General features: G+C 36.3%; 2 protein-coding genes and 1 non-coding gene across 5 annotated transcripts; all 3 read left to right on the forward strand.

Moving 5' to 3' along the window:
• The first annotated feature begins 4,099 nt into the window (after nucleotides 1-4,099).
• LOC100775815 (E3 ubiquitin-protein ligase At1g12760) lies at nucleotides 4,100-8,141 on the forward strand. 2 transcript variants are annotated; one of them, XM_003522595.5, is made up of 5 exons: nucleotides 4,100-4,422; nucleotides 4,640-5,314; nucleotides 6,001-6,126; nucleotides 6,325-6,610; nucleotides 7,673-8,141. In XM_003522595.5, exons 2-5 carry the CDS (start codon nucleotides 4,803-4,805, stop codon nucleotides 7,904-7,906), a joined length of 1,158 nt encoding a protein of 385 aa, XP_003522643.1. In that variant the 5' UTR covers nucleotides 4,100-4,422; nucleotides 4,640-4,802; the 3' UTR covers nucleotides 7,907-8,141. The 2 variants fall into 2 exon arrangements, with proteins under 2 accessions (XP_003522643.1, XP_006578174.1); XM_006578111.4 differs by having other exon boundaries at nucleotides 4,737-5,314.
• Nucleotides 8,142-15,137: 6,996 nt separating this feature from the next.
• On the forward strand, nucleotides 15,138-20,786 carry LOC100791982 (uncharacterized). Of its 2 annotated transcripts, none has more exons than XM_003523657.5 (5): nucleotides 15,138-15,337; nucleotides 16,065-18,321; nucleotides 18,641-18,761; nucleotides 19,537-19,587; nucleotides 19,673-20,786. In XM_003523657.5, the coding sequence occupies exons 2-5, from the start codon at nucleotides 16,079-16,081 to the stop codon at nucleotides 20,591-20,593; spliced, it is 3,336 nt and encodes a 1,111-aa protein (XP_003523705.2). In that variant the 5' UTR covers nucleotides 15,138-15,337; nucleotides 16,065-16,078; the 3' UTR covers nucleotides 20,594-20,786. The 2 variants fall into 2 exon arrangements, with proteins under 2 accessions (XP_003523705.2, XP_006578175.1); XM_006578112.4 differs by having other exon boundaries at nucleotides 15,181-15,337; nucleotides 16,027-18,321.
• Nucleotides 18,474-18,563, forward strand: MIR9763 (microRNA MIR9763). Its single transcript, NR_126817.1, has one exon. It is a non-coding gene; the product is annotated as a microRNA MIR9763 (primary transcript).
• Nucleotides 20,787-20,852: the final 66 nt, after the last annotated feature.

Genomic DNA, 20,852 nt, shown 5'->3' on the forward strand with positions numbered 1-20,852 from the left:
TGGTGGTTGACTTCTAAGAGGGAAAAATGTCATGCTTTGTTGTTGGGACAACGATACAAGGATTACGTTATACCGTGAAGCAATCACATATCCCATGTCTGTTATATCCATCCACTTGTCCACACTAACCTGAATGAACCAAACATACACATGTAAGTAATTTAAACATTGTTATTAAAAAAAATTAACCTAAAAACATACCTTTGAAAATCCATCAACAAGTAGGGACAACTTTAATTGTTCAAATCTCTCTGTGCCACCGAAGAGGTTCATGTACTCATGCGACCACCTGCCAAGTTCTTTAAGCAATTCATTACGCACTAACGGCCACGAATCTTCCCCCATACCTAATAAAGCGCCAATGGACCGATATCCACAGTTACCGTCCGCTTTCACATCCACAACGTCACGAATGAAACCTTGAAAGAATGACGCAAATTGATCCAACATCGGGATGATCCTTGTTGGCTGACGCGGTTGAGAACATGATGCACTTCGTTTCACTGGAGAGTTGCTGCTTTGAACAGAATGAAAAGCATCAACATACTCCCAGTAAGACGGATCACGCTTTGTGGATGTTTGACTTCTTTTCATCGGTTTCTTCGATGCACCTTTAGTGTTCTCCTTTGATGGAGGAGGGCACATAGAGTTATGATCAGGGTATGCGATTTCTCGAAGTTTACTCTTCAGATTTACTTTGCCAGCCACATCAAGTTCATCAAACCTTTTAGATATGACCTCTATTTCTTCCTTGATGGTGACTTCCGTCTCACATAACCCTTGGTCTGAAAAGCAAAGTCTCCTCCAAAAAAGATGGACTGACTCCAATGGGATGCTGCTAGCAGTATACCTAGAAAGCTCACATGCACAAGGAAGCCCGTGCGTGCTTCTCATCACACAACCACAAGAAGAGAGATTGTTGCCGAGATAACGTAGACGGTCAATCTCAGAAGCAATTTGATTTAAAGCATCCCTCGAAACCATCCCAAGAAGCCTCTTGTATAAGGTTTTTTTATATACATGGCCAACCACATGCGTACTGGTTTCAAAGGATGCTTTAATTTCGACGTGTTGCAGCGTGATCATGTTGTTCATGGCATCCCAAACACTACATAGGTCTCCAACGCTATTTTGTAGTACTCTTTTGAGAGCCCAATGAGCTGATTCAACCCTACATTTAAAATACACAACAAACATGAAAATATACAACAATTAAATACCATTTAATATTAATCGTTACTAACAAATAAAATCAGTTGTTAATACCTGTTTGTTGTTGTGTTGCCTAGGTGCATGACCTTATTCGTCCATGCTGTAATAAATTTTTCCTTGTGGGGGATAATCCATGTGTCGTTAACATAGTCAACGAACATCGGCCAAGGCGAACAAGCAACTTGAAACTTCTGATATGACTCATGGAACTTGTATTCGGACGGACAATCAACCAAAGTACCCCAGTTATCCATTACATAGTCCCACACATTTTTTTCCCCGATTAAAGATTTGCACTTCGCCTTCACATTCTTATCGATATGAAACCTGCACAACAAATTAGTAGACTCGGGAAACACAGTTTTCACTGCATTCATCAGTGCTAGGTCTCTGTCAGTGACAATAACAAGAGGGAGGCGATCGTGTCTTAAAAATAGGCCTCGAAATCGTTCCAAAGCCCATACAATATTATTAACACGCTCAGCCTCCAGATATGCAAACCCAGCAGAGAATGTCATCGCCGTTGGTGTCACTCCAACAAAGTCAGTAGTGGGAGTCTGTACCTGTTTGTTTTGTAGGTACTGTCTATAAAAAACACCAGATGACATGCATTGCATAACTTTACTGCATCTGGGTGACACCAAAACAGATCACGCACCACAACTTCATCCTTCAATCTATGCCAATGAATGTATTGATCACGTTCGAGAAGCTTCATCAGATGTTGCATTTCGGTATCAGCTCCTCTTATTGAAGAACGATATGCACTTCTTGCATTGTAAATTTGCTTTATCGTGGTGCAACTGTTGGCATTGTGTTCCTTCAACGTTAGCAAGATGTTTTTGGTTTCACCATCGACTTTGTCATATCAGCAATAATTTTCTTTTCATCCTTAGTCAATCGCCCAGCGTATGGATGTCCAACTAAGGACTTGGCCAATTCATGATTGTGAATCCCACAGATCAACTTCACCATCCAACCTTCCCCTCCATGCACTGGTTTCCCACGAAGCCTGAAGGGACAACCACATTTCCTACTCCCAGTGTCTTTTCTAACGAATTCTTTATTCCTACACTTGTACGTACCACTCCTTTCACACCCAATTAAACAAATGAACTTCTTCCTCTGCTACCGTATCTGTGTCAGACCTCATAATCACTGCAACAAATCCATTTTCATGGGCAACTGTTCGAGCCCATGCAAAACATCATCTCGAGTACCAATACCTACAACGCAACCCAACATATTAATTTTTATACAAACATCAATTCAACCAATGACTCAAATTATCTATGATTACCTGAGACGTATTAAAAGCATTTGAACAATCGACATGTGTTCATTCACTCCACATTCTTCTTCATTATCATAATCATAATCCATATGAACTTCTTGTGACATCGCAAAGTCATACTCCATTGATCTTCGTCCATCTTAAGGACATATGCATCATACACAAGTACATTCAAATTATCATATAACCACATCCAAAAATTTACTACATTAAATAACAAACATATTAATAGGACATATGCATCATAAAATATTAAATCATATAACACCATGACTATATTAAAACATATACACTATACATATTCTAAATTTATAACTACATTATTTACTTAAACTAAACTTACACTATAATAAACAACTAATAAAACATTTTTCTACCAAATACATTAAGTTACCTAAATCATTTAATATTATACCATTATACCTAATTAAACAATAATCCACAACATATATAAACAGAAATAAAAAAAAATTATAAAACAGAAATATATATATATATATATATATATACCATTATAAAACAAAAAAAATTATAATCCACAATATATATCATTATACCTAATTAAACCAATAATTCATTATTAACTAACAGAAATATATATAAAACAGAAATTAAAAAAATTATAAAACAGAAATTAAAATAAATTAGTAATAATTTAACATTCCGGAAGAAGGTTTTCCGGAAGTTACGAAGGCCAATTCCGGAAGAAGTGCTTCCGGAAGCACTTCTTCCGGAATTGGCCTTCGTAACTTCCGGAAGACCTTCATCCGGAAGTGGTCATTCCGGACCTTCCTCCTTCTGTGCCTAAAATTTCTTCCGGATACATTTTTTACTGTTTTTCTTCTCTAAAAGCTAACCGGAAAACGAAATAAACGCGTACCTCGGACAAAATAGGAACAACAGCCACTAATAAAACTTCAAATACGGAACACGGGACCACCAAATCTTCAAATACAGACTGCTGAAGGGACCACCACCGAAACAACAGCAAACGGAAGAAACAAACAAAGCAAACGGAAGAAGAAACAAAGAAAACGGAAGAAGAAACAAAGCAAACGGAAGAAGAAACAAAGAAAGCGCAGTAAAACACAGCCTGAAGACGTTAATTTAAAGAAATTTACACAAGGGCAAAATCGTCATTACATACGCATTATAAAAAAAAACTAACTTCCGGAAGAAGCTTCTTCCGGAAGAAGCTTCTTCCGGAAGACAACGGAATTCTTCCGGAAGAAGCTTCTTCCGGAAACATTCCGGATGACGTTCTTCCGGAAATTGTCTGTGAGTATTTCCGGAAGACACAAATTGATCTTCCGGAAGAAGATTCTTCCAGAAACTTTCCGGAAAAATTATTTCCGGAACTTTTCCGGAAGAACCTTCTTCCGGAAGAATAATTGCTGAAGGGCAGTTTCGCCACTTCACTGTTTGCTGGGTGCCCCAGCAATAATGCTGGGTGCACGTAGCAACTCCCAAAGGTTAGAACCCACTAACCCAACCTACCGGCGCGGCCTGCTCCTCCAACATGGGCCGACCGTCCTTTTTCCTAAACTAAAGAAAGCTCCTGTCTTGGATGGAGTTGCTTAATTTAATACAAACATTCAACAATAGAAACATTAACATCGTCATCCCCTTAAAAAAAAAAGGAAAAGAATTTAGCAAGTGCACAAAACAAAACAAAAAGAAAAAGAGAGAGAGAGAGAGTTAAAAAACAAAAAGCGAAAAAGGAAACGATATTGCGAATTAGGAATTTCATGAGGCGGTAGCAATGCAGGAGGGGATGATGACGAGAATGGGATTGAAAGGCCTATGACTCATTCCAAATATTTTCCCGTTTGAATTATTCCTTGAGTGCGTGATCGTTTTTGAATATCAGTCAACGCGTTAAGAATATAATTAACTTGCTTCTTTCGCTAATTCAGGTATCCTATCCCCTCTTTTTTTTTTAATTATCCCTTCTCAACCCTCTCTAATCCCCTGTTAAAGTAAATTCAATTCTATTATTTACCCTCTTTGAGTAACTATAACCATACCATATGATTGTTATTATTATCATTTATTTAACATGAGAATTAAGATTGCTTGCTGCTATGATGATTCATTCCTGTGAATGACTTTGGAAATGTTGTTTCTTAACAGAACCGAGGTTTGGTTTGATAGTTAATTATTCAAGTTGAGGAATAATTTGGAATTGTGATTGTGATGCTTTTGATGAACTCCATGCTTCCTTTGGTAGACTTTTATGGACTTTGTCTCGCCATAGCTACATTCTGAAGCTCCATTTGACACTCACCCCTTGTTGATGGCGCGCCCTACTCATCATGTCATTGACATCACGGGGAGTTCCCGACCTTCCACTTCGTCTTCTTCCACGCCCCATGATAGGCTTGCCAATGATGTGGATTTTGGTGCCTTGAATTCTAGGACTAGAAGGCGAGGGGATACTACGCGTAGTAGGCAGCATAGGAGTCCTTTGAATTCGGGTTTGTGGATATGTGTTGAGTTAGTGATCACAGTGAGCCAGATTGTTGCATCGGTTGTTGTTCTGTCTTTGTCAAAGCATGAGCACCCGCATGCCCCGTTGATTGCTTGGATTGTTGGGTATGCGTCCGGTTGTGTTGCTACCCTCCCTTTGCTATATTGGCGGTATTATCATAATCGTGGTGTTCGGGAGCAAGAGTCGTCTCAGGCCTCTCCGAGGAGTAATGATCCTTCAGGTACACTTCTTTCCGATTCAACGACCAATGGAGGGGAAGATGCTCCGGCATCTTCCAGAACTAGAAGCAATCAAGAGTCGTGGTTGATGAATGCAAGGTACTGAGTTGCTATTTTGTTAATTGGTTTTGCTTAAATTCAAATGTTTTGCCGTTTGCTGTTTTGTTTTTGTCTTTGCATAATGCTGAAAGGGATGAAAGCTATAGTGCCAAATGAACTATAAAGCTTAATGTTTGTTTGATTCTCCTTACTATTGTGGAAGATGGGTTTGTTTGAGAGCACAGGATTTGTTTAGAATTTGAACATTTTAGTCTGCAAGTTTTAGCTTTTAGCTCATAAGGGTTTTGATTTGGACATTATTTCCTTCTCTCATTGTTCTGTATGATCAAATATGTACGTTTGTTACAAAGTGTTTTTGATGGAATACTTTAACCATTTAATCAGCATTTCTTGTGCTGATCACATTTCATATGAATATGGTCTTCTTGGTGCTGATTTGCATTTCATCATGGTTTTTGTGCATTTGTAAATTTAGAAGTTGCATTTTCTTTTAGGGGTTGTATGGAGAGAGTATTATTGAAAACATGTGATGTGATATTAATTAATATTACACCCTAAAGAATTTACAAGACTTGGGAACCTTAAGGAAAGAGCTAAGGTTGTTTCTTGATTTTTGCTGTTTGAGAGATTCAGTTTTGAAAATTTAGCGTTCAATCATCAATTCCTATGACTTAATTTGGAAATAACTTATGAAGTTGCTAAGCTTGCCTGTACTTGTTTAACAGATTGAAGCTACTTGTGGAATACTTCAAAATTGCTGTAGATTGCTTTTTTGCTATATGGTTTGTTGTTGGAAATGTATGGATTTTTGGAGGACATTCATCTGCTGATCAAGCACCTAACTTATACAGGTATAGCCTCTCAGCAGCTCTTACATTTAGCATGTGTTTGGTAAAACATTTTTCAAGAGAAATAATTTTTCAAAAATTCTCTCATGAAGCTAGCAAAAATAACCAATTGTTTATCCAAACCAAGTTGAACAAAATACACAAATAATCTTCTGATTTTTTAGAGCTTCCAGATTTTATCTGCTTCCTTTTGCTTGGCAGGTTATGTGTAGTGTTTCTTACTTTTAGCTGCATCGGTTATGCTATGCCCTTCATTCTCTGTGCAACAATTTGCTGCTGCCTGCCTTGTATAATTTCCATCCTTGGAGTTAGAGAGGATATGGCACAAACCCGAGGTGCATCCTCTGAATCAATTAATGCTCTGCCGACTTATAAGTTCAAAATGAAGAGAAATAAAAGCAAAGGGGAAAGCAACTCAGCTGTTGGTGAAGGTGGAGTTGTGGCTGCAGGAACTGAAAAGGAACGTATGATCTCTGGAGAAGATGCAGTAAGTACAACCTGATCTTTATTTATTCTGGATGCTTAAGTAAAACTTTATAACACCCTAGCATTATTTCATTGTTTGTCTACTGTCTAGCTACACGCCTACACCATGTCCAGTTGGGTAAGAAAAACCTTATGAAAAATCATGTATCTCATAAAACTGGACACTTTGGATTTGTCTATGGAGGGACCAATCTTAGGCAAGCTTGAGTATATACCTAATAAGCCTGTACAAATTCTTCATAGTTTGTTTCTTTAAGTTACTGTGTAACTGATGTCCTCTTGGAACCTTTTTCCCACCCATAAATCTTAAAATATTTTTCGTCATATATGCTCAACCTCAATCCTTTAGGCAATTAGGGTTGATTTGATGTCACTGCTATTTCATCAACTTTTGGTAAGTGCTAGAAAAAATTCTATAATTGCCTATGTGAGAGTACAATACTCGCTTCTGTTACAATCTAGCTTTTATACTAGATCTAAGAGTCCTACAATGCAAGCTTCTAACAGTTAGCTGCCAGCTGTCACTAAGCAGCTGGGTCACTAACTCCCACACTCTTTTCTCACTTTACCGAGTACAATACTCACATATTGCCTGCTTAGTCTTTGTAATAATTGATATTATAAATTGAGAGCCAGTTTTGTGGCTTACGGGTAACTATGCAATTTCATGATGTAAATTGAAACTAAATAGGGAGATCCATTTATTTTCCTACCTGATCATTCTCTTTAGTTTTGCCTATCCTATCTATCATTTTTTAAGCATTCATTGGATATTGTCTGCTAGTCTTCCTTCCATGCAATAGTGCATAACTGCATATGCTTATTAGAAATCCAGAATCCCTGATTTCTTGCTGCCCCTGTTGTTTGTTGAGTTACACTCCTAATTTTCAAGTTTCTCTGAATCAGTCTTTTGCAGATCCTGTTCTTATATGCTTTCTTGTACCAGGACTTTGGATTTGATAATTCTTTTGTTATTTTGTGATGACTTTAATTTTTTTTATGTCGAATAAGTTTGTGTAACTGGCCTTGACTGTGTTACTGTAATTTCTGTTATTGTCTGTAGGCTTGCTGCATCTGCCTGGCTAAGTATGAAAATAACGATGAGCTGAGAGAATTGCCTTGTTCTCACCTATTTCATAAAGATTGTGTCGACAAGTGGTTGAAGATAAATGCTTTATGCCCCCTTTGCAAGAGTGAGGTTAGTGAGAACGTAAGAGGATCAGTCTCTGGGGTAGATGCCAACCAACATGAGGGTGAAAGCAGGGTTGAGAATGGCCTCACCAACACCTCATCGTAATGTAGTTTATATACATAGAGTCATATACACACTTTGTAGTCTTGTAAAGCTTTTCCTATGCTACCAACTCTTCATTGGATGGATGTTTGATCCTGAGGTCAATCATTCCATTTCATTTTTGTTCATATATTTTCTTTATCTCGCTGGAACTTAAGTTGGCTGATACATGGCTATGGCCTTCTGTATCCTGCTGTTTACGCTGCTGAATTATAAGTGAATGGAAATTATACTTGCAGAGGTTTTGCTTCTCGTAGCTCAGAAGGTTTAAGTTGAATTTTGATGGGAGAGAAAAATGAGGAGAAAGTGGAAAAAGAAAAAGAAAATGAATGATAGAAACAATATTTATGAATGTGAATATCTTGTGTATTTAGTATATATTGACATCTTAGTATTTCAATATTTATAATTTCTTTATGTAAAAAGTTAGAAATATTTTTTTTTGCTTTATTTATGTTTGAGTGATGTAGATGAAGTTTTCTTTCAAAATTTTACTATTTTATTAGTCCATGTGTATTTTTTTTGTTAATTTTAATATTAGATATTTTTCAGTTTTATTATTTCTTTTATAATTTTCAACTTTTTAAGCCTATGTTTGGTTTAAAGTTAAAAAAGTATTTTTGTGAATCTTAATAGAAAATTGTGTTCCATGGTATGAATTGAGAGGAAAAGATTTGTTGTAAGAACTTTTAAACTCTATTTTAATCCGCGAATATGCCCTCAGTCATTTTTATTACTACTGTTTTTTTTATATATATAATTCATTACTTTAGTTTGTGGGCTAAGTGCGTTAGATGGGTGTTGCAACCAGGGCCGTGGTGGTATGGTAAAAACTCAAAACGATAATGTTTTGAATTGTTAAGGAGTTGCCACTAATATTTTTTACTAGAAAAATATTGGAAAACCTTTTTATGCGAAAAATAGTCTTTGAGATTTTGGTTTGGGAGTCCATTACGCGCAGGAAAGGTGTTAGCATCCTATGACATTTATTATTTTTTAAGTTTCCTTTAATTAATTAAACAAATAACTTTTAAAATATTTATCTCACCTTAAAATACAACTAAGAATTAATTATAACAAAAGCTATGAATTTATTCATCTAATTATTTTTATTTTTATTTTATTTTTAATTTTGATAAATTTTGTGTTTTATTATATTTGATTTGAAAACAACACACTAAATGGAGATATGTTGAACACTAAACAAATTGAAAACAACTCAAAATGACTTATGGTTTGGTCTAATTTTTTTAATTTGCTAACTTGTTGATTCGGTGGTAAACTCAAATCGAGTTTTCTTAAAATTTATCGAGTCTATCAAAAGTTTACTAAAAAGATAAGTTATACATGAGTCAACTCACAAAAGATAAGTAGACTTGTTAGGAAAAGAAGTTTCCTACATGTGCTGTAAAAATAGTCCTAGATTGCACATTGAGAACACAATTAACTCATCTCTTGTTATTCTCAAAACAAAAGCACCAAAATATTTTTAATTTCTTTTTTGTTCCACTTGTCAAAGAAGTTGACAAGAGAAGTTAATTCTATTCCAAACAACTAATATAGAAATAAGATTTTGAATTAGAATGATTTAATTCAAGTTGTATCTTGTCAATGACCATAACTAATGTCGGGTCTGCTGTTGCACAAGAATCTGAGTGAGCCAATAATTTGCTTGAACAATGTTGCATCAACGGGCTTTTCATCCAGTTCTTCTGTTAATTTCAAGTTTGGCATCACGAGTACTGAGACTGTGTTGCAATTCTCCATATTAAAGCGTTTCAGAACCTCACCAGTGTATTTTCTTTAGTGTAGGAAGATTCCCTTCTGTGTATGCATAAATTCAAAACCAAGAAAATAATGCAAGATTCCAAGATCTATCATGTCAAACTCTGACTTCATCTTTTCTTTGAATTGCTCTATTTCTTCATCCTCGTCTCCTGTAATGATCAAATCATCCACATACAGGCATACAAATAGCAAGTTCTTGTGCTGAGTTTCCTTTACATACACACCAAACTCTACTGTGCATTTCACAAATCCTTGTTTGCCAAGGAAATTGCCAATCACCCTGTTCCAAGCTCGAGGGGCCTACTTGAGGCCATAAAGAGCTTTAAGTAATTTGTATACTTTGTGTTCCTTCCCTTTTATTTCAAATCCTGGTGGCTGCAAGATGTATACTTCTTCTTCTAATGGACCATTCAAAAAGGCAGTTTTGACATCAAGCTGACATATGGTCCAATTCTCGAACTAGCAATAGCAATAACTAATCTGATTGTTTCCATTCTTGCAACTGGGGCATATACTTTTGTATAATCAATCCTTGGTTTCTGAAGGAATCCTTTTGCAACGAGCCTGGCTTTGTGTTTTGCAATTGAGCCATCTGGTTTGAGCTTTACTTTAAACACTCAACTCACATCAATTGGATGTTTATTATGTGGCAAATCAACCAGCTCCTGGGTTCTATTTTTCTCTATGGCATCCAACTCTTCTTTCATAGCAGCCTTCCATTCTCTGATGTTCAAGGCCTGCTTCCAATGTACAAGTTCTGTGACAACCATAAAAGCGAACTGTACCATTTCACCAACATCAGAGATTGAACTGTTATTGTACAACTCATAATCTGCAAGTCTTGTGGAGGGAAATCTTGTTCTCTATGACCTTCTTATAGAAGGTTGCATTGAGCTAGCAGGGTTAACATCCTTGGCTCTTGGACTGTCCTCAAGAATATATGAGTTGTGAATTTTATAATCATTTTCCCACTTCCAGGCTGCAATTTCGTCTACCACGGCATCTCTACTAACCACGACATCTCTGCTAATCACCACCTGCTGCTTCAAGGGGCTATAAAGTTTGTATGCACCAGTTGGATGATATCCAACTAGGATAAGAGCTTCACTTTTATCATCCAACTTCTTCCTCCTTTCGTCTGGGATGTGTCTATAGCTAAGAGACCCAAAGATCCTTAAATGATTTACTGTAGGCTTGTCTCCGGTCCAAGCTTCTTCAGGTGTTATAGATTGAAGTCTCTTGGTGGGACATCTATTCAAAACATAAGTTGTTGTGGTGACAACTTCTCCCCAGTAGCAATTTGGTAGTCCTTTCCCTTTAAGCATACACCTAGTCATATCCAATAGGGTTCTGTTTCTCCTTTCTACCAAGCCATTGTGTTAAGGTGTATAGGGAGCTATTACCTCATGTTCAATTCCTTTAGCTTCATAAAATTCTTTGAACTCCTTAGAGTTATATTTACCCTCTCCATCTGTTCTAAGGATCTTTAGCTTCAATTCAGATTGTCTTTCAACTGATTTGACAAATTTCACAAAGAGAGAAAATACTGCACATTTCTCTTTCAACAGATATATCCAAATCTTCTTGGTAAATTCATCCACAAAAGTTAGGAAATACCTGTTACCACCAAGGGATGGAGTATCAAAGGATCCACACACGTCTGAATGAACTATTCCAAGAGGTTGTTTGGCTCTTTGTGGTGCCTTGGTTTTGAAGGCTTTTCTGGGTTGTTTGCCAATCAAGCATCCTTCACAGGTTTTCTGTGGCGAGTGAATGGATGGCATTCCAAGCACCATTTTTTTGTTGCTTAGTTGATGCAGACTCTTAAAATTTAAATGACCATATCTGTAATGCCATAGCTAGCTATCTTCTTCCGTGTTAACAATGGACAAGCATTGAATTGCAGCAGTACTTAAATTCACCTTAAAGGTCCTATTTCTGGATAATGGTGCCTTGAGAACTAGTCTTTGTTTATCATCAAAGATCTTAATATGGTTTCCCTGCATTGCCATGGTAAATCCTTTCTCAAGGAGCTGCCCCAAGCTAAGTAGATTATTTTTCGTTGAAGATACATACAATACATTATGCATATATGTTGTCTCTCCATTCTTTCTTGTGATCATCACCTTCCCAATACCTTCTGCAAGAATGGTGCTATTATCTGCAAACCTCACACTAGTGGTAACATTTGGGTTGAAATCAACCGGCCAATCTCTATTGTCTGTCGTGTGGTTCGAGCATCCGGTGTCAAGATACCAAGAAGAATAGTCTTATTTACTACTCGTGGTTACCATAAGCAAAACTTGGTCTGAATCAGATCCATCTTCTTTCTGTGCCAAGTGTGCCTGATCATTCTTCTTGCATTTGCTATGGGCATTGTTGTTGTCAATCTGCCAACATTCATGGGCAAAGTGCCCAAATTTATCACAATTGTAACACTGGATCTTTCTTTTGTCAATGGGCCTCTTACCATCTTGACTTATGAAAGAGTTGCCTCCTCTAAAACTGGAATTATCACGCTGCTCATTTGAATTGCTTCCAAGAATATGCTCTTGGGAAGTTGAACTTTGTGTTTCTGCATTTTGATCACCACTTATACCTTCTCTCTTTCTTCCTCTTCCACTTTTGGTCCAGCCACCACGACCTCTAGACTTGTGGTTGGTTCTGGCTTGAAGTGCCTGCTCTGCAACTTTATTATTATTCTTTCTTTCGAGCACCGTTTGCTCGTGTGCCTCCAGGGAGTTTTGCAATTCTTCCACATTCATATTCTCAATATCTTTCGATTCTTCAATGACTACTACAATGTGATCAAAGTTGGGTGTTAATGTTCTGAGCACCTTCTCCACAATCTTTGAATCAGCCATTGCTTCATCACAGGCTCGCATTGAGTTTGTCACCACCTGAATTCGATTAAAATAATCTATGATGGTTTCCTGCTCTATCATTGATAACAACTCATATTGTCTTCTGAGAGATTGTAGCTTGACCTTCTTTGTTCTCCCAGTATTGCCATATACTTGTTGCAAAATATCCCATGCTTGCTTCGAGGTTGCAGCTTGTGAAATTTTTTGGAACACGTTTGCAAAAACACATTGATGCAAAAGAACTCGAGCCTTGCAGTCTAGTCGCTTGTTCTCTCGATGCAACTCCTTTAGTTATGCAGTTGGATTCTTGGAGGGTTCTTGAAACCCATCTCTCACGATTTCATCAAGTTCTTGGAATCCAAGAATAGCATCCATCTTCACACACCAATCTTCATAACCGTTCCCATCAAACACAAGGAGATTTCCAGGTATGGCATTCACAGCAGCCATAACAACACGCCTGCAGCAGTGCTCTCAACAACAACAACAATGTTGCTTCCTTTTCATGGGTCCCTGTCTATGCACAAGCTCTGGTACCAATCTGTTAGAGCAAGCTAGATACACATCTGCACACTGAGATGAATAAGAGGAAGCATGAAGATAAATGCAAGATGAGAGAAAATAGATTTTCTCATTAACTAACTTTTTGTCAATACAGGAAATGAGTTTTTATATACAACAACATACAACTGGATGGTATGTATATCTGTAACCATATTAACTAACTTTCAGATTTTTGGATTACACACCAACATACCTCATCCTAATGTAGCTTATAAACATGCAATGATGCAATCATATACACAATTTGTAGTTTTCTAAAGCTTTTCATATGCTGCCAACTCTTCCTTGGATGATGTTGCAGTGATATGTTCAAATTAAAGTATATAATGGATATTTGATCCTCAAGTCAATTCATTCCATTTCATTTTTGTTCATATGTTTTCTTTATCTTGCTGGATGTATGTTGTTGTTTATGCAGCTGAATTGTAAGTGAATGGAAATTATACTTGCAGAGGTTTTGTTTCTCACAAAGTTCAAGTAGTTCAAGTTGAACTTTGATGGGAGAGAAAATGAAGAAAAAGGAAATGAGTGATACAAACCAATTTTATGAATATGAATTTGAAGAATATTTTTTTTTCGGGTATCATTACTCAAAGTGAAGTCTCTTTTTCATTTATATATCGATCTGTAATTGATATTTTGCCATTTTCATTATTTTTTGGCAATTGTTTTCTCTATGTAGAAGTATTTGTTCCTAATATTTCAATGACAGACTAATTATAACAATTAAATTATATTACAGTGTAATTATTTCATTGAAAACAAAAATTGAATACATGAAACTTTAATAGAGAAGAAACTGTAGCTCGTAATAAAATAACCGCCCTCTATAAAAGAAATAGTATTCAAAGATACAAAATTTTGAAAAGTTGTATCACATTTTGTGTAGTTTCTATGTTCTAACTTCCAACTCAATTTTTTAATCGTTTGATGATTTAAAAGGTAAGAAATTTGAAATTGATAAAAAATAGTGAATGTTTAGTTTTATGTTGAATTTTTGATAAATCACATCAAAAATATGATTTCAAGTATTTGTATTTTTTTTATCATCATGATATTGATGTAAAGTATGCATTAATTTTACTGATTATTAGATATTGTTTAAAGGGATCGAACTCAGGACCATTGGGATCAATGACTTATTGATAGTATTTATATTTGATTTTATGTTGTAGTTCTAGTTGAAATAGTTGTAGGTAAGTTTTGCATTCATTTAAAATTTTTAGGTAGTTTTAGGTAATTTTTTTATATTTAAAAACAAATTCTAAAATGTTTTAACATAAAAAATATTCAATTTTTTCAATATTTCTAAATAAAATTTAAAATTAAAATAAGATTTCAATGATCTTATATTAACAGTGTAAAACAATTTTATATTATAAATCAAATCATCAATATAATAGGTATTCTTATAAAAATTAACAATGATTGGATAATGAAATAAAATTATTTAACATTATCAATACATATCTTATTTTCTCTCTAGATAATATATACAAAATTAAAATAATACATGTAATATGCACAGTAAAAATTTAATCAGAATACACATTTATATTCTATCTTCTCATTACAAAATATTATATAATTAAATAAATTTATTTTTCATTTATTGTGAGTATAAAGATTTTTATACTATGAAGCAATTAAAAAGCATCCTACTAATATATTGATACTATCATTTAATCAAATTGTCATATATATATATATATATATATATATATATAATTGTTAATTTTTATAATAATTTTTAAAAAATTATATTTGTGATAATTTTTAAAAAAATTATATTTATGATAATTTTTAATTAATATGCAATATAAAAATTAATTAACAATATATTAAAATTAATTACCTTATATAATAATCCATATATATATATATAAATACCAAAAATTAATTAAATTAACATTAAAAATTATATAGTACTTCCCTTCAAAAAAAATAAAATTACGTAGTGCTTGGGAAATTTTTTGTTTTTAAAATATAGAAAAAGGAAAAGAAGGTAGTGGAACGACGCGTTTAAGGATAAACTTTAGAAGAATCAGGAAGTTGAGATGCGTTTAATATCGCGTGACTTGTTGATATATCTTCTCGCTATAGTTATCGTCTTCTTCCTTTCTCCGTCGAACATCCTCTTTAGGGTTTCCACTCTGCTTTCAGCGCCGCCCATACATAGCAGCTCCCATTCACTTCTTTACAACTTTGCTTTGTCCAGGTACCTCATAATTCTCCATTCGTTTCGTTCTATCGATTGTTTTCTACTTTTCTCGGTTATATGACAAAGTAACACTTGCTCGTGCCATTGATATTGCTTCTTCCGCTTTTCCGACATTAAATTCAATTACGGGGATTCATCTGTCGAATAATTGGCATGTGTTGTGGTTCTTTTTTAGCTTTTATTCGATGAGTTGATTAATTAATTGTTGGTGTAATTTAATTTCATCGGTGCTCTTTGTAATTGTTAGATTAACGAGACTGTTATGGTGATTGCTATGAGATTAGATGTCTGTTGTTTATTTGTTGTGTGATTTGTTTGAGTGTCTCTCACTCTCTTGATTTGGGGTTTGTAACGTGTTATGAACTGTGTGTGTAAAATTTATGTTTGAGTCTCTTGGCATGTGTTCTTCTTTTATGATTTTATTCAATTAATTAATTAATTAATTGTTGGTGTAGTTTAATTTCATTAGTGCTCTGGGGCTGGGCTCCACTGTGTAATTGTTAGATTAAACACTTTGGGATAGTATTTTGTTTTATGTTGGATGAGACTGTTATCTTGTGGTTGCTATGAGATATCTTGTATATTTGTTGTGTGACTTGTTTGAGTGATTGAGTGTCTCTTGATGATGGATTGATGGGTGACGTATCGTGAACTGTTTCTGGTGTGTTTTGTATACTTTATGTTAGATGATACTGGTCTGAAATGTCCAACAATCTGGTTTCAGAGCCGATACCAAGTATGCAGATGGCTCAACTGGAGCCCCTTATGAACAAGGTTGATTCATCAGGGAGACAGGTGGAAATGGGGCTCTTGGGTCCTGTATCCAGTGATGTTATTGTGTCACAGTCGCAGGGAACCTCGAATGAGCATGTTGGATTGTTGAGAGCTGTACCTGGTGAAGCAAGTAATCCAGGAATGCATCAAATTCTGTCCGCTAACAAACACTCCATGCTAATGGATATACTTCCAAACAGCTCAGGGCCACAGCAGCAGCCAACAACTCCCAAGCGCAAGGCACCGATGGAATTATTGTCCAGTAGCTCCTTTAACAAGCGGGTTGCACAGATGGGAAGTAGACCTTGGTTGCAGCAAGTACCTAATGTATCAAATAAAGGTTCTCTGCAGATGCAATCCCCATCACATGCCTCTAGGACACAACATTTGGCAGCTTCTAGTAAGAGAAAAACGCAGTTGGATAACACTCCCAGTAAATCTGGGACACCTCGGTCCATGAGTTCTAAAAGTCAAAATACACAGATGAAGCAGTCCTCCAAGGTTCAAACTGAATCATCTGATAGTGTTAGGTCCAAGATGAGAGAGTCTTTAGCTTCTGCTCTGGCCTTGGTTTGTCAGCAAGGTAAACTTCAGCTCCCAAACAATAATACACCAAATGATGCTGCCAATAGTCAGGGTAAATTAGAGAACAGCTCTCAATGTGCTGGATCAGCACCTGCTTCCATTGATGCTTCACTGGAGCAAAGGAAGGATATTTCTCAATCAGTTAATTCTTCTTTTGCTGATGCTGATTCAGTTGGCAATGTGGTGGGAGAGCACATGCAAAGTACAGCTTATGAAGATTTTCCAGAAAAATACAAGGACTACGAAGCAGGACCCACAAACACATCAAACAATGAAAGCATACTGAGTTCTATGCATGTCTTGAACCGTGATAAGCAAGATTTCCAGTCAAGTTACTTTTTGACTACTGATGCTGTTTCTTTCAGTGACGGTTTCTTTATGAAAGATGATCTTTTACAGGGAAATGGTCTTTCATGGGTATTATCTGATATGGTCGATGTGGGAAATCAAAGGGAAAGTCAAATTAATATAGAGCAGAGATCAGAACCTGAGGAATCAGGTGGAGGTTGTAGGGTGGAGGTCCCTTTGCCTAAACTTTTGGCATCAAGAATAGAGGCAGAACTCTTCAAACTGTTTGGAGGTGTGAATAAGAAGTACAAAGAAAAAGGGAGGTCTCTTTTATTCAATTTAAAAGATCACAATAATCCTGAACTTAGAGAAAGGGTCATGTTTGGTAAAATTCCTCCAGAACAATTATGTTCTATGACAGCTGAGGAACTTGCTTCAAAGGAGCTCTCTCAGTGGCGGATAGCCAAGGCTGAGGAGCTTGCTCAAATGGTGGTTTTACCTGATTCAGATGTTGATTTTAGACGTTTGGTCAAGAAGACACATAAAGGTGAATTTCAAGTGGAAGTTGAACATGAAGACAATGTCCCTGTGGAGGAGGTTTCAGGTGGCACAACCTCTGTGGCTCAAAGCCAAACAATAAAAAAGGATGTGGAAGATGCTTCTCCTTCCAAACCTGATGTGAACACTGATGGTGAGAAGGGAAATTTACAGAAGGATGATACATTTTCCATTACCATTTCTTCCAACGACGGGGCTGATCCCATGCAAGGGCTTATGACTGATGATGCATTAAAGGACCCTGACTTTCTTCCACCTATTGTATCTCTTGATGAATTCATGGAATCTCTTCATTCTGAGCCACCATTTGAAAATTTACCAGTAGAATCTGGGAAAGTGACACCTACCTCAGACAAGGATGATTCTGGGGTTGGATCTAAATCTAAATCTGCTGATTTAACACCAAATGAGCAAGCTGATGTCAACGCTGATAATAAGTCTGAGAAGTTTCAGAGCACGCGTGTGAATTCAGATGCTGAAAAGGAGAAAAAGATTAATGCTGAATCTGGGGCCATTTCTTCTGATGCGGGATACTGTGGGAGTCAAGCTGACATGAAGTCAACTGATGGTCATACCAAGGAAAGGTCAACTGATGATGTGAAGTCTGCTTCTAGCGATGCTGAGTTGAGAGGCAATCAGTTTCATCTGGAAGAGAGATATGGTAATAATAATAGGTACTCAAAGGATGCAGTTCTCACTAAGGGTGAATGCCTCTGGGAGGGAATGCTTCAACCAAATATCTCTAGCACTCATTCAGTCGTAAGCATCTTTAAGAGGTAGTCTACTTATTGAGTACATCTTTAGCTGTGAACTTTTATGCATGGATTTTGATTGCTCCATTTTTTTCATTTATTATATGTATGTTGTAGCGAGGATCGTGAACTGAATAGTGTCATTCTTTTTCTTAACCGGATCAGAGTTCATTTTTTCCAAACCCATCCAACTCTGAAGATAATTTGGTTCATAGTTATCAAGAGAAACTGAACCATATTATCTTTAGAGTTGGACTGGTTTGGGTGGTGGACCACTTGCCATTATCTTTAGAGTACTTCTTCAGTGATTTTTTCTGATCTTACATTAATATTCTTTGTGAAGTGGTGAGAAAACTGCTGCTGAAGACTGGCCTGGGTTTCTTGAGATCAAGGGAAGGGTGCGATGTGATGCATTTGAGAAATTTCTGCAAGACCTTCGACAGTCCAGAAGTCGGGCAATCATGGTATCTCAAGTTTCCTTTTGTTGTGCTAGAGCTAGATTTGAATATTGTCTGTTGATCTCACCACCATCCATAAAGAAAACAAAAAAGGGAAAAAATGTTGCAGTTTGATGCTATTTCATTTTTTAATTGCATGTTTAAAATATCTTGAGTTATACAATTTGGTTGTTTCTTTTCCCTTGCTGATAAGGGGGCAGTGACGTGGTTGGGGGGTTGTCAAGGAATGACGCAAAGTTTTTAAGACTGGCAGGATGAGGTAGAAATTGTGTTATGAAACCATGAATATGTGTTATGGTGGTAGAAATTGAATATTTGGATTTAGATTTTTTTAAAAAAATGTTACTGTTAGAATATGTATTACGAGATTGAATTGATTTTGGTAAATATAATATGATAGCTGGTGACCGGAACTAATTTCTCATCCTTTATGCGATTGTCTCCAGGCTACGAAAATTTCTATATCTATATATAGATATATAGATATAGATATATAATATTTTGACAAAAAATGAAAAATGGGGCTAAAAAACTCAAGAATGAGTTCTATATTAAAAATAATGCAAAAAATGTCCCGAAACTTCTCTTATTTTAGTTGGAGACCAAACTGACTGTGTTTTGATGTGATGCATGGGACCATAAGAATGTGAATACGCTTCATGGCTTGAGTCAGACCACTTGCCTTTTGATGTTATAGTACCTTTTCTGAAGGAAATCTGTATAACTAATGAGAAACTTTCTTTTTGGGCTAAGTAAAATTAAATGTTTCTCTGTATTGCAGGTTTCACATTTCGTTTCCAAAGAGTCGGATGATCAATCAACTCTCAGTGAGGTAATGATAATAATGTTAGTTTGGTTCTCATGTCTACTTTTTAGCGGCGGATTGTTTTTGATATATATGATGCTTTTGCATGCAGGTGGCTGACTCGTACGTTTTGGACGAGAGAGTAGGGTTTGCTGAGCCTGCCCCTGGAGTTGAACTTTACTTTTGTCCACCTCATAATAAAACAGTTGAAATGCTCTGCAACATAATTCCAAAGGAACAAATTGAGGAAGTTAATTCTATTGATAATGGCCTAATTGGTATTATTGTATGGAGAAAAACTAATTTAACTTCGTCTATATCACCCACCACTGAATCACATCACAAACATAGCTCTAAAAGACAATACTTCAGTAGGAGACAGCAAGATATAAATATGAATGCCAATTCTACCCTTAAAGCAGTGCCCTCTATGGGTGTTAAGATGACTGAGAATGATGATGATGACGTGCCTCCCGGATTTGGGCCACCAGTGGCCCAAGTGGAGGATGACCTGTCAGAGTTTAGTTTCTGTTCAAATCCATCACACTTGGGTCAAAAACCAATGGGGTCATCAAATGTGGTCCCATTACACCCGGTTAACCCAGCTCCACCATGCCCTGCAGAACAAATGAGGGAACTTGTACACAAATATGGGCAAAACAAACCAAATGTACCTTCGATAAACTGGCAGGATAAATTTGGGGGAACAATTCAACCCTGGAATGATGATGATGATGACATACCTGAATGGCAGCCCCAAAACTCCCAGAATCAGTTTCCTCCCCAACAGACAATGCACAACTTTCATCTTAGACCTCACATTTTGAATCAATCATTTCCGGGTTCACAGCAACAGCCAATCATGACACCACAATATCTGCAACCCCCAATGAATGTGACCCATGGCCAACGAAATTTTGACCCTCAGGGGGTTCCTTCTCCACAGGGTAGCAACCTACAGCCAAGAGGTGGACCACCCTATGCGCAAGGCACTACCTGGCCTCAACATGCGTCTAGCAGTACAGGATATTAGTTTCTTTCAGTAAAGTTTAGTTTCCTCTTTCATATACTGTAGTATGTAAGCTTATTGTAAGGTGTCGAGCTATTTTTTTTTTTCTGTAGCATCAATACCTCGTAGATCAAACAAATGAACATTTTTCTCTTGTTTTAGTTTTGCCAGCAGTAGGTGTTACGTTGAATATATACGAGGGCAAAACAATTTTCCATGCTTTAGTTTTTACCGTAGTTTTAAATTTCCATAGTGCTTTCGTTACTTTGTCTGTTTTATATAA

This window comes from Glycine max, chromosome 4 (genome assembly GCF_000004515.6).
Source record: "Glycine max cultivar Williams 82 chromosome 4, Glycine_max_v4.0, whole genome shotgun sequence".
Lineage (NCBI taxonomy): Eukaryota > Viridiplantae > Streptophyta > Magnoliopsida > Fabales > Fabaceae > Glycine > Glycine max.